The sequence below is a fragment of the Schistocerca gregaria genome, chromosome X (genome assembly GCF_023897955.1).
Source record: "Schistocerca gregaria isolate iqSchGreg1 chromosome X, iqSchGreg1.2, whole genome shotgun sequence".
Classification (NCBI taxonomy): Eukaryota; Metazoa; Arthropoda; class Insecta; order Orthoptera; family Acrididae; genus Schistocerca; species Schistocerca gregaria.
The window spans coordinates 803,596,410-803,610,837 of record NC_064931.1 but is presented as its reverse complement, the minus strand read 5'-3'; the positions used below and the strand labels follow the sequence as shown (position 1 = coordinate 803,610,837).

General features: G+C 36.8%; 1 protein-coding gene across 3 annotated transcripts in view; it reads left to right on the top strand.

Annotated features, from left to right (window-relative positions):
• LOC126297438 (SRSF protein kinase 3-like) overlaps window positions 1-14,428 on the top strand; it is a 367,448-nt gene that overhangs the window by 32,281 nt on the left and 320,739 nt on the right. The window contains exon 1 of one of the 3 annotated variants that reach the window (XM_049988287.1): window positions 13,808-13,827. The exons of the other annotated variants lie outside the window; for them this stretch is intronic. Coding sequence (XP_049844244.1) covers window positions 13,823-13,827 — 5 coding nt within the window. The 5' untranslated portion in view covers window positions 13,808-13,822. Of the gene's footprint in view, window positions 1-13,807; window positions 13,828-14,428 lie in introns of those variants that run through there. 3 annotated transcript variants of the gene reach the window in all.

Here is a 14,428-nt window from a genome sequence, read left to right as displayed (position 1 = left end):
AAACACAATTTTTATGGTGCTTTGTAGTTCCATATTGACACTACATATTTCAGAAACTATATATCTGGCCGTAATGTCTTCTAATGGAGCTGCAGAGGAAAGTGTGAAACGGGTTTTGTATATAATTGAAATGTAGTTCTACAGTTACTGTACTCACCAAAGACAAATATGTTAACCAACGTTCATTGATAGTTGTCATTGTTCCCTGTGTTATGCAGTTATTTTAAAACCTCACTAGCAATAGTTGTGTTTCTTTGATATTTTTATAAAAGCCTTAAAGGATAAAGAAAAAAATTAGCATAGCAAGCAGGGTTTCTAGTTATTGTTCCTTCTTTCAGCATAGAATTTAAGTACTAATGTGTTTAATCATGTCACATAGTAGCATTAGTCCTTACGTGCTTCCATTTCGTTTTTAATTAAGTCTGACCAGTTGACCTCTGAAAATTTTGTTTTTCTCCCCCCTTTCAAAGCAAGAGATGTACTTCGAATGATGGTATTTGATAATCATATAGAAGCAGTACCTGAAATGTCATATTGTTCACTTTAGTTCAATAATTTCATTAAAAATTTGTAAAACATTCCTATGATTCTTTGCACTAAGTTTAAGATGTGTCTGAAATTGTGAAAAAAAAAAATGCCCAGTTGGTATTAGTTCCTTTGAAAGCAGTGCAGATTGAAGAATTTGACCAAAATTGTCACAGACAGTAGGTAATGATTGAGTGAGCATAGGTACGATTAAAATCATTGATTGTTAGCGATACATATCATACTAAGTGGAAGCAAACATTAATTTGACTGATACCCAGAAATTGTCACTCAAAATCACCGAGCAACTATAGGCCAATCAGCATATTACTTGCAGTACAGTATGTAAAGCATTGGAGTAAATTGTTCACAAACAGCTAATTGACTACATTAAAATTTATAATATCCTTGATAGAAATCAGTAATGCTTTTGGAACACCATAGCAATTACATTAATCAAATGTGAGGCGATGATATCAGTCATGCAATAGGCATGTGTGAAGCAACCATTTTTAACACTGCTTAATTTCAGCAAGGATTTTACATCTACCTCTCCACTCTGCAAGCTGCCCTGCAGTGTGTGCCACTGTCACTCCTCCCCACTACCCCTAATTTTCCTGTTCGTCTTGAATAGTTTGCGGGAAGAATGATTGGGCTCGAATCTTGTTATCTTCATGGCCTTTTCGTGAGATACACGTAGGAGGAAACAATACATATGTTAACTCTTCTGTGAACGTACACTCTCGGAACTTCAACACTGTGATGCAGAATGCCTCTCTTGCCATTCTGCCACTGGAATTGATTGAACATCTCTGTGACCCTTTTGTGCTTACTAAATGAACTTGTACAAAAACACACTGATCTTCTTTGAATCTTTCCTATTTTTTGTATCAGTCATATCTGATAGGTATTCCATACTGACAAGCAATATTAAAATATTTGTCAAACAAGGGGTTTGTAAGCTACTTCCTTTGTTGATGAAGTATCTGGTTGTTCCATTGTACATATACTCTTAGGTGTTTTAGGAAAGTAACTGCGTCCAGTGATTGTTCTTCATTGATTCTTATATCTGACTTATTAAAATGAAGCACCAACCATAAGAACATTGCTGCTACTGTGTCAGGTACGAATGATGGCATTTTTATGGTATAATGGTGGGCATAAAACATGGGTCTTACACTAAGCTCAAGGAAGTCAAAGGTCATCCTCATATAACACTGAAAATTGATCAGCAGGTATTTTCGTGGAACAGTTCCTCCAGTACCTTTGTTGGTAACAATTACTGTATCAAAAATTTTAGAAGATCTAGACATTATGTTGGATGAGCATCTACATTGGGAAGAACAAACTGGTACAGTGTACAGGAAATCTCTTTCTTGCATATGTGTAGTCCAAAAATTTGGAAAAATATTTCAGTCTCAAATTAAACAAAGATTAGCCCAGTCCTCAGTTCTGCCAAATCTTCACAATTATGACGTGGTTCAATGCAGCACAAATAGTGAAAACTCAAATGCTTGTATTCGTTGGTTTCTTCATCACTGGTGTCATCAGTGACTTTTTTCACATATACGGTACCTACCATCATTCAATAACTGCAACACCAGATTGGATATGATCAGCATCTTGGCTATACCTTTAAATAACAGTCAATCTTTTTCCATTTACTTCTCAATTTCAACCGCACAGTTCTGTAACAAGCTACCCTGTGACCAGTGTCTATCCAAAACCATTCTGCTTTCAAGATGAGATTAAAACTGTTTATCATCAGTGTAGCTTCTGTATTGGCATATTCCAGCTGTTTTCCTTCTGTTCACCCGTGAAATGGCGTCTGTCCTATTGTCAACTCTATCCATGCTTTCCTCATCACTGCCTATTTTTGTTTTCATCTTTGTCTCGCCTGTTAATCTGGCACTCTTATTTCTCTCTCTCTCTCTCTCTCTCTCTCTCTCTCTCTCTCTCTCTCTCTCTCTCTCTGACAAAGGCGACTTCACCAACACATTTGATTTCTTCTGTGATGCTTCTATGTATTTCTGTTAGGTGCTATTAAGTAATAACGCAATGAGGAAATTGGTCAACATTATGTTAATAGGACTGATATTTCTTAAATAATCAATTGTTGTTACCACAGTTGCTATTATTGTTACATACACATATTGCAGTGTTATCTGAAGAGCCTAATCTTGCAATTTGAAATAAATGCATAAATAAATATTTTAGGTCACTATCTTATTTGCCCTCTTAGAGGGCAGCCTTATGATTAGCTGTGGACTTAATATCTATTTTAGGTGGTAATTGGATGAGTGTTGAGTGAGTTTCAAAATAATGTGTAATCTCAGGACCCATTCTTTGTTATGGAATACTCACAAATGTGAATTGAAATAGCTAGTTTTATTTATTTATTTTTAATACAGGAAAACATTTAACTGTTCACTGTTGAGAATTATTGTATCTAGTAACCATTTTAGTTAATGAAGTGTTGCTCTGAAAAACAGTTCTAAATATATTAATTTTATTAGTAGCTTGTGTGTGTGTGTGTGTGTGTGTGTGTGTGTGTGTGTGTGTGTGTGTGTGTGTGTTTTAACATATTGAAGAAGAGGGTTTTCAGTCTTTCAGTATATTTGTCAAGTGAGTTAAGTGCCCTAAACTCAAACCTGGCCCTAATCAAATATTCTACATGAAAATGAGGTTTCTAGGATCAGTTAGACTCAGAATAATTTGGATAATTTCCACAACAGAGAAATCTGAAAAACATTGCCTGATAACTGAAAAATGAATTAGAATTCTGCCTGGATATAGTCATAAGGTTGAACCATACATGCCGGCTTTTGTGCCCAGCACCTAAACTGACTTCAGAAATAATGGTAACCTGTGATGACACTTCAGTCTGACTATCCAAGTATTTGGTCTAATTATCCAAGCATTTGCTTGAAATGTGTTATTGAGTAAAAACAAGATGCAATAATAATAATAATAATAATTTATTGCACATAAAGAGACCATTTATACCTATGGCAGAAGGCAACATATACGAATACATAAATATAAAATGTAAAGAAATGATCAACACATCCAGTCCATGAATCATGACTAAATAGAATTGTAACATCACAACAATTCATTACATATGTCTGTCCATTTACTTCTGTCTTGAGGAACCTCAGTGCTTCTTCCAGCTTCACTAAATTTTTGTCTTTTCACCTCATTTCTGAATGACTTCTTGGACGTGTACCAGGTGGCTGATGTACTAATAATCTGTTAGGGAGAGTACCCTCTTCTCAGAGAATATGCCGTGCCCATTGTAGCCTTTTTGCAATCATTCTCCCTATGTTAGCTTTCTTAAACCGCTGATACAGATCTTCATCGTGCCTTCTTTCCTCTCTTCCAGTTTCTGTATTGTATACTGGACCATAAATTTTCTTTAAAACCCTTCCTCTCAAATGTACTGATGCACACTTACATTGTCTGGGTACTTGGCCATGTCTCAAGCAATCAGTGTCACTGGTCATACTAGTGACATCTACAGCTATGTCTTGCTTTCCTGGGATAAAATACACGACATGTAGAGGTGGCTTTAACTGTCATTCACCTGGTTCACATTTTATTACTGTTTGTCGAATAATAGATGATGATGATGATGATGATGATGATGATGATGATGATGATGGCATATATTTTGGAAAATAGCCGATGTAGACAACAGCAAAGGATGTAAGTTGAATGAATTTATTTATTTGGTAGGTTAAAATTTTTTTTAAGACTGCTTATCCTACAATTATTCATTTAAACATTAAATAAAATAATAATAATCATTCCCAAGTGCACTTACACTTGCATAAATGTTGGTACTATAATCCCCAAATGATATCTAAACATCACTGGTACAAGAAAAACAGAGTCCTATTCCATCAAGCCAAACACAACATGTTCACCAGATAGTAAATACACAAAATCCACTGTGGCGATCAGCATATTAACACTTTGAGTGCCAGTCATGTCAATTGACGGGATGTGAGAATTTCTGTAGAGTGCCGATCATGTCATTTGTCATGATTTGCTTTCTGCTGCTTTTAAATACGAAATCACGTTTATTGATAGGCTTGATCGGCCTTCATTGCCGTACTTGGTACATGTAGTGTCCAAAACAGCCGACAGATCGTATACATTTAGTTCCTCAAACGGCTGATAGATCGCATTCGCTGTATGAACCCACGCAGTACAGAATATATCACACGAAAAACCATTATACTTAGTGAATCTTTTATGTAACAATTTATAATAATTATGGACTTAGGATACCAATTTTCTGTTAAAGGATGTAAAACCGCAGATTATGAGGAATAAAATGTTAGTAAAACATGTTTTTCATTTCCATAAACTTTTGTATATTTTGTAAAACCTTACAATCATTAAAAATATAAGGAAAAAAACTAAATGATCAAAGGAGCTGTATATACATTTTTTGGAAGATGATGCTGCTGGCTTTCATAAAAAGTTAGTACCACAACAAAATGTAGACTAGTTTTCTGTGAAACAAATGTACAATATTAGCAAAAAACGCTGGCATTCTAAGAAATTGCACAGTTTACATGACCGGTAGCCAAAGTGTTAAAACACGTGGAGTATTACTTCTCTGACTACAACTGGTATCTTAAGTTCAATGCTGCACATCTTCTAATGCTCATGAAATGTTCAAGTTTCAACCAGTTCTCAGAGCTTAACTCCCACTTGGCTCGAAATTTTTCAAAGTACGAATAAATGTTAAAGTACTTGTGTCATCGCTTGCTGCCATAATCTATCATCTTTACCAGTCTGAAACCACACTATCAGCTCACCATCATGTTACTGTAGGACCGATCCATGCAGGCTGACCACCAGATGCGGAATGACGTGATGCAACTGCTCGCTTGCACGTTTAAAACTTCACTTCCCCACCTAAAATGCATAATGTACTTAAAATACAGAAAAGAGACCACTGTTTGAAAAATAAATAAGTTACAAACTTGATATGTAATTTAAATAAAAGCTTTTTCTCTTGTGGTCCCCCTCAGACAGCACAGGCATGCTTATTTCAAATACAGACGACGAGCTGTTAAAACATGTAAAACAATAAAGTTGACATGCTCAGTAGATGTGATTTTTGTGCTCCACCTACTGGTGATATCAGATCTTATTAAAATTTACCACTTTCGAACTACGGGTGTTGTTAGCACTGGCTGAATTAACTTTTAATTGAACAAATTAGAAATCAAATAAGGAGCTGGACATATGTTACATGGTTAAGTAAGGAGAGATATAATGGATGCCTTGCTTGTAACTCTGGAGGACATGATTATCTGACTCATTTATATAATTGAGAAGATACAAACAACGTAATAACCGAATAAATAAAATGTGTGTAAATGTGTGGCTTTTAGAGATGCCAGCCAGAGCCATAACCTATCACTCAATACTTCATTTGTTAAGACCACATTAAGAGTTCAGCAGTTATTAATGTTTAATGGTTTCTGTAAGCATATTCATTTACTGTGACAATCTAACTTCTGTTGTTTTGTGACAGTTATAATACTAATGTCTCAATAGATGCCCCTCACTGCCTTGAGTGTGCTGATACGGTGAAACATCAAACGACTCTTAAATTTCACAGTATTGTAATGTAGCCATATTTTGTCTCATGGTGAATGCCACCATCTTTAGAGCCAGCTTCTTTATCCACATGCTGGTAGTGAAGGTGACCATCTTCCCCTCACTCCATTGGCCTGCGTAAAACCCAGCTTCCATCCCCCTAACTGACTCGCCAAGGTAGCTGTTCCATCCCTAGGCAGCGGCTTGCAACTACTGGAGTTAACCCATCCGCATGACCTTGCCTAAGCCAACGATTTCAGTAAATTTAGGTGGCTTGTAGATCGCCAGTATATGCATTACATAACAATTTCCAGTCTCTAACACTCTCATTGTTAACTATACATTAAATCCTAATCTTCCTTCTATTACTTTTTTTTTTAATTTGAGGACTGAAATTCCTTGTTATATAGTTTTACATCTACATATACATGATTACTCTGCTATTCACAATTAAGTGCCTGGCAGAGGGCTCAGTGAACCACCTTCAAGCTGTCTCTCTACAGTTCCACTCTCGAACGGCGCGCGGGAATAACAAACACTTAAATTTTTCTGTGCGAGCCCTGATTTCTCTTATTTTATCGTGATGATCATTTCTCCCTATGTAAGTGGGTGCCAAAAGAATGTTTTCGCAATCGGAGGAGAAATTTTGTTACACCTAGATATTTTATGGTAGTCGCTGTCTCCTACTGTTAGTCTTCAATAGTGTAGATGCTCAATAGTGGATTTCTTTTCCTATATATGCACAATATGTTAAATTTATTTACGTTTAGGGTCAACTGCCAGAGCCTGCACCATTCATCAATTCTCTGCAGGTCGTTTTGCAAATTCTTACTGTCTTTTGGCGTTGCGTCATCTGTAAGTAGCCTTAAAGAGCATCCAAAATTTTCTACTAGCTCATTTACACATATTGTAAACAGCAACAGTCCTATCACACTTCCCTGTGGTACTCTGAATATTACCTTTACATCTGTTGTTTTAGTTTCATTAAGAACAATGTGTTGAGTTCTATGGGCAAGAAAGTCTTGAACCCAATTGCAAGTCTGCTCCGATACTCCTTAAGCTCATATTTTTTTCATTAAACAGCAATGCTGCACAGTGTCAAATGTCTTACTGAAATCAAAGAACGTGGCATCAACCTGACCACCATTGTCCACTGTGCTGTGGATCTCGTGGGGGAACAGAGTGAGCTGATTTTGCAGGATCTCTGTTTGTGGAATCCATGTTGATTTGTATAGAGAAGATGTTCATTTTTCAAAAACGTCATAATTCTTGAGCATAAAACATGTTCCATATGTCTACAACAGATTGACGTCAATGATATAGGTCTATAATTGTGTGGATCTGTCTCAAGGCCTTTCTTAAAAATTAGTATGACCTGCGCTTTTTTCCAGTCGTTAGGTATTGTTCGTTGCTCAAGTGATCTGCAATAAATTACTGCTAGAAGGGCAGCAAGTTTTTTTTGCGTAATATTTATCGAATCTTATAGGTATCTCATCTATTCCTGATGCCTTTCCACTACTAAGTGATTGTAGCTGCTTTTCAATTCCGTGATTGGTTATCTCAATATCTGCCATTTCGACGTTCATATGATGATAGAAAGGAGGGACAGTGTTACGATCCTCTACAGTGAAACAGCTTCGAAAGATCTAATTCAGTATTTCAGCCTCTTATCTGTTATCTTCTGTTTCAGTGCCGGTGTGGTCGCTGAGTGAATGAATAGGTGATTTTTTCCCACTTACAGATATTATATAAGACCAAAATCTCTTAGGGGTTCTACTCAGGTTGGTTGACAATGTCTTACTTCCAATATCATTGAATGCTTCTCTCATTGCTCTCCTTACGCTCATTTTTGCTTCGTTCAGCTTTTGTTTGTCAGCTAGGTTTTTACTTCACTTGAATCTGAGATGAAGTGCTCTTTGTTTTCGTAGCACTTTTCTAATACAGCTATTAAACCGTGATGGATCTTTCCCATCCCTTAAAACCTTACTCAGAGCATACTTGTCTAGGGTGTATTGAACAATGCTTTTGCATTTTTTTTCCATTTGTTCTCCACAGCTTTGCCCTCATCACTGAATATTTGATGATGACTGCTGAGATATTCTGAAATTGGTATCCTGTAACCCTTGCTGAGCAATCATATCTTCTTACCTTTCATAACATTTCTTGTAGGACCTGTCATCATAGTTGCTGTCAGAGCCTTATGATCACTGATGCCATCCTCTGTGTTAACTGATTCGATAAGTACAGGTCTGTTTGTTGCCAGGTAGTCGAAGACGTTATCTTCATGAGTTGGATCTCTATCTATCTGCTCAAGGTAATTTTCGGACAAGACATCCAGAACAATGCCACACGAATCCCTGTCTCTGTCACCAGTTTTGATGGCATAACACTCCCAATCTACATCTGGCTAGTTGAAGTCACCCCCTTTTAAAATGGCATGATCATGAAAATTACTAATGATATTCTACAAGTTGTGTCTGAAGTGCTGTACAACTACAGATCCTGACCCAGATGGTCTATAAAATCATCCGATCACTATTTTTGACCATTCTTTGATACTCAGTTTCACCCAGATTAATTCGCATTCAGAATCCGTGATAACCTCTCTAGATTTTATCAAATTTTTTACTGTAATAAACAGGCTGCCATCATTGGGGACTAACGTATCCTTGTAATAAACATTGCAATCTGAACTTAGGATTTCGTTGTCATTGACATCTGGTTCCAACCACCTTTCTGTTTCCAATACTATCTGTGCATTATAACCTTCAGTAAGTGATACTAATTCTGGGACCTTTCCTTGGATGCTCCTGCAGTTTACTAAAATCATGTTAATCTTTTCTATCTCTGATTTGAGTGGACCAAGACTCTCAGCGGTCACTGTGGCTGATTTAACAGGCAAACTGCCTTTGATCTCAAGGGAGGGTTTCTCTAACCTAAAAAGCCCTATACACTCCTGTACCCTTGTAGCCACTTCCTGTGTGTAGTGTACACCTGACCTACTTAGGGGAACCCTACAATTCTGCACCCGATAGCGGAGGTTGAGAAATTCGCATCTGATACCATTGCAGAGTCATCTGAGCCTCTGGTTTAGACCTTCCACTTTGTTCCAAACCAGAGGACCTTGCTCACCCATAGGTACAATGCTACAAATAGAGAGCTCAGCTGCATTCCGTGTGCATTGCTATTTGCCTTTATCAAATCAGTCAGCTGCCGAAAGGAGCCAAGGATGGCCTCAGAACCCACGCGGCAGGTGTCATTTGTGCTGACATGTGCCCCTACATGCTGCCTGTTGCACCCAGTGTGCTCAATAACTGCTGGCAGGGCCTCCTCCCTATCGTGGATCAGACCTCCTGACAAACATACAGATTGCACACTGGAATTCTTTCTCACCTTGCCTGCTATCTCCCTGAGGGGCTCCATTATCCACCTAACATTGGAGCTTCCAATGACAAGCATATCCATCCTCTGTACTTTTCCGGACTGGGCAGGAAAATCGACCACTGGCCCAACAGGAGTGGCATCCCACACTGGCTCAGAGTTAACACTGGGTAGCACCTTGTACTTGTTGCTAAGACATAAGGAGCCAGCCGCACGGCCTGCCTCGTCTATTGCTTTCCGCCCAGTGACATGCTGTGTCATCCGGGACACCAGGGGATTCCAGTGGCACCAAAGGTGTGGCAGGTCTCGTCACATACACCCCAACAACAATGCAACTTTGAGCATTAGGTAGAAGTTTGTCAACAGTAGCTAACACAGCTTCCAGCTTTTTACGGACAGCAGCCAACTATTCTTGTGTCCACTCAAAACAAGCACAGTCCTTAGCCATATCGTACTGTGTATAAAATAGATATAAGGTCTCAAGTGGTGCAATTGAGTTTGAAAATATACCAGAGAAGAATAAAGTAACACTATAAGTTGCTGTCCAAATTTCTGACTGTACTCTGAGACTGTAAGCTTCTAAACACAAATAAATTTCTCTACTGAAGTTGATGTATTTACAGATACCTGTTATTAGAAATCCTGTTTACCAAAAAGTTACTGTACTAGATAAACATTCAAACTATAATACACATATCTAAACTGTGTGCTATCTACTAGCACACAATTAAAAATTAGTGGCGTGATGGAGTTCCTGGGGATGGGAAAATTTACACTAGGAAGCCGCCCTACACAAGGATATTCACAAGACTTAAACAAAAACAAAAACTACAATTAATTTTCTAACCTCTAGTCTACGCAGTAAAATACACATGTATGTTCACTTCTTTGCAGAACACTTGGGGGGGGGGGGGGGGGACAAAAACTAAATTAATTGGCAGCTGCTCCTAGTCATTTGGAGTTGCCCAATTCCAGAATAAGAATTGCAGTCTTTAAACATCCACAGAAAAATGTAGGAATTATAATGATTGATTTTAAGTTTATAACTCTGTCATTCATGAGATTCTTATTGTTGTGCTTGATAAAAATATGAGTGATAATTAATGAGTTGGAGAACTACTGAGCAACACACATTCAGCCATAGGCTATAGTGAATGTTGTTTTGTTCATAACAAATGGCAATGAGCAACCAGTAAAAAGACTTGATAAATGCTGATTGAGAAATTATATATCATCCTTGTATATCTTATACTTGAAGAGGTACGTGTGTGTACGTGTGCGCACATGCTCTATTAGTTGGTCTTGCCGCATATAAAAAAGTCTAAACTATTTCCAGTATATCTCTATTATTATTATTATTATTATTATTATTATTACTGCATTAGTGTTATTGTTGCAACAATAAGAAATTTTTAATTTTGACATCTGTTTTGGTTGTGGAATACAGAGTACTTAAGATACTTTTCTCTTTTACGTCTTTTTATTTGTTTGTGGAATATAACTCGTACGTCGCTGCAAATGCATCACAATCTTGAGTTAATACTAGATTACTAAACTCTAGTACAATTTATGATTGCAGCAGGGTATAAAACACAGCAATTTTTACATAATTTGGTATTTAACATACCATTGGAGATCTCATAAGGGTAATTAGCTAATGCATAACCTATAAATTGTGACTTCATTTGAATAAAATGTGGAGTAGTAAACTTTGCAATGGTTTAGTAGCAGTATATCAGTTCCCTCCGTTAGTGTTCTAGGGTTAAAGGTGTTTGGAGGAAAATCAAACTTATTTTTACTGGATGAAATTGCTAGCTTTTTGGGTGATTTCTTTGCACAGAAAGACTTTGTTTCTCCATGAACTACACAAATCATTATGTGAAAGAGCATAAACATAGTGGATTAAATAAAATACTGGTTACTCTATGAAGGTTTTTATAAATATGTTACATAAACATGTTTTTGATCACATTATCCTATTATATGTGTTTGATTTGTGGTTAAATGTGGGAGAAATATATAATTATAAGAAAGTGAACAGTCCACCTATTGGACAACAAACTGAGTTTCAATGAACCAATAATACATAGAATTGTACTTAGAATGTCTGAGACATCAGAATACAGAAAACTGATGAACACAGTAAATGTTCACTTCTATAGAATGTCCTTCCAACAAACCAATGTGATGTATTTTGTTGGTGGTGCTAATTTTGAAAAGCAAAGCACTCTGAATCCATATGGAATATTATTTTCCTATTTGGCTGTTGCTTCTTGGTATAATGTGTGACAATTTCAAATTCGTTTTGTCTCTACTATTTTAGGCTGTTAAACAGTTGAAGTCCCATCTACGTCAGTGCAGTAGTTCATAAAAGGTAAAAAAAAGAAATATTTTAATAGTTGACACACATCTTCTGGCATTCTAGCATGAGTTACATATCCAGTTTTTAATTAGAGCCATAGGCTATCTGATAGATTGAACCTCATCAAAATCTCTCTATTAGTTTTGCATGAAGCTGGCACAAACAAATGGACTTCGAGAAAACCTAAAAGAAAAACTATTTTGGCTTGTGATTTGTACCATAACTTTTCAAAATCTTTTTTAAATATTGTACGTGGTCTTAATTTTGTAATTAGTTCAGCTGTGAGGGTAGACTGAGCAAATAAAATGAATAAATTGAAACTGAATGCTATAGAATTTGAAGGATATGCTCTACAATAGTTCAGAGGAGCTGCTGAGGTCAGCTTTTGTGTGCTCTGTGTAGCATTGTAAAGTTAATACATTGTATTGTTCCATTTGTTGTTTCATGGTGCCCTTGAAAGAAACTTGTAACATAAAAAATATTGCCAAACGATTGTACAACTATATTCCCTTTCTCTCTAGTTTGAGAATGGGTTAGTAGCTGTGTAACTAGAAATGATGAGAATATTCTTTAATGTGAAGGGCTGCAGAAAACTTGATGTTTGCTATAGTGCTGGAAAGTGATGCGTGTCCAATCATGCGTATTATTCATTACTTGGTGGAAGGTGACAAAATATTGGTAACAGTTAATTTTCTTGTTCATATTTCTGGAGTTTCTTTTATGTTACTGACTTCTTAGAAGGAGGGAAAAGAAGAAGAAATGCAGCTTTAATGGTGTGCATTGTGTGGTAGATGCTGCTGCTGTAGCTGCTGCTGCTACAAAGCTTTTTAACTGGCTTCAGTGATACTTAGTTTTCTAGAACCAGATATAGGTTGTTAGGAAATCACACTGTGCATCATGTCAGATAGTTAACAGTTTTCAAAATAGGAATCCACCTGCCTCTGATTGTTTGCTACTTTTCCAACATAATGTTGTTGCTTGGAAACATCTGCTTGTATTATTAACACAGTCAGTGTGAATTATATCCGTGCTTGCTGTATATTTTTCTAGAGTTTTGGTGGTATGTGGCAAATCATATAAATATAGTTGTTTACTTGATGTATGCTAGCAGCTAATCATTCTTCAGTAGAGTTTAAGAAAATGTTAAAGAGTTAATGAGGCAGGGTTTCCTGTTTCTTCCTCCTTCACCACCACCACAACCACCACCAGGCATACTGCCTTAATAAAAGATTATGATCCTTACTGTGTATGCTTCTTTATGAAGCAGCAGTTTACATCTTCACAGATTTTGAGCATTTTAGTAATCACACAGCATTCAGTGTTACCTTGTACAAAGTAAGTGATTAATGCACCATGAAGGCAGATGTATGTTTTTGTGTTTTTGGCAAGATCATTATGTAGCACAACACTAATGATCCAAAACCTCAAGGGAGATCATTAATTGAATTCCAGAGCGTTGCTGTAGAAACTTCTATCAATTTTGTTTGTGGATAATCTTAAAGGTAATTTCGCTTTTTCTCTAACTTCTTCTGTCTTGGACTAGTTTTCATATTGGAAATAGTCTTTATAATTAATATATTTCTTTTGGCATTTATGGTGAACTATCAAAAGCTAATCAGTGATTTGGTAGGGATCCTTTTTCTTTTTGTGTTGTAGATTAATTTGCGACTGTGTCCGTCCGTCCGTCCGCCCGACGGTGTGTGTGTGTGTGTGTGTGTGTGTGTGTGTGTGTGTGTGTGTGTGTGTGTGTGTGTGTTAGTACAGAGCTTTTAATTCATATACTTTAAGTGATTTGCTGTATTGATTCTTAGTTTATGGGTATGAGTATTTAAATTTGTTGTTTTCTCTCTTCAGTTGCATGCATCAATCAACAACAACTGGCTAATGATGTAGGAGCCTACAAGCACAGTGTTTAAGTGTTGAAACTTCAATATGAGGTGACTCAAGTATTTCAAATCTTACTTTCAGTGTTGTTGTAGTTACAGTTAAATTCTGAGGGTGCATCTGACACTTAGGTTTTCTTTGTCAGTACTGAGTACTTTCATGTTTTGGTCTAGGTGATACTCATCATATGTACTTTTGCAACTACATTGCCAGTAAAATGTAGATGTCGTGGAACTGTAATTATCAAGAGGTGGTTGGGGCCTGAACAGCATTGGATAATCCATAAACTATGACACTAAAAAGGTTTGAAAGAGATAAAATGAGCATACCTGTATATAGAAATAGGAAACCCGTACTTTTGGGAAAGCATAGGTGTCTTTAGTAATAGTTGTGATAAACAACTGTTAAATGAACACTTCATTCGTACATGCATCCATACAGTTGTACAGTATTGTTTTCACGAGTTAGAAAACTTGAAAAACAAAATTCTCAGCTAAAAATCCAGATGGTATTGCTGCAAGGATGCTGGGTACCTTCGGAGTAAACAAATGTTACTTGACCAAGCTCAATGCTGCTTCTCCAAAAGTAAGGTAACCTCAGCTGTAAGTGTTTGAAAGGCATTTAGTACCTCTGCATCACTTTTTGTCACCACCA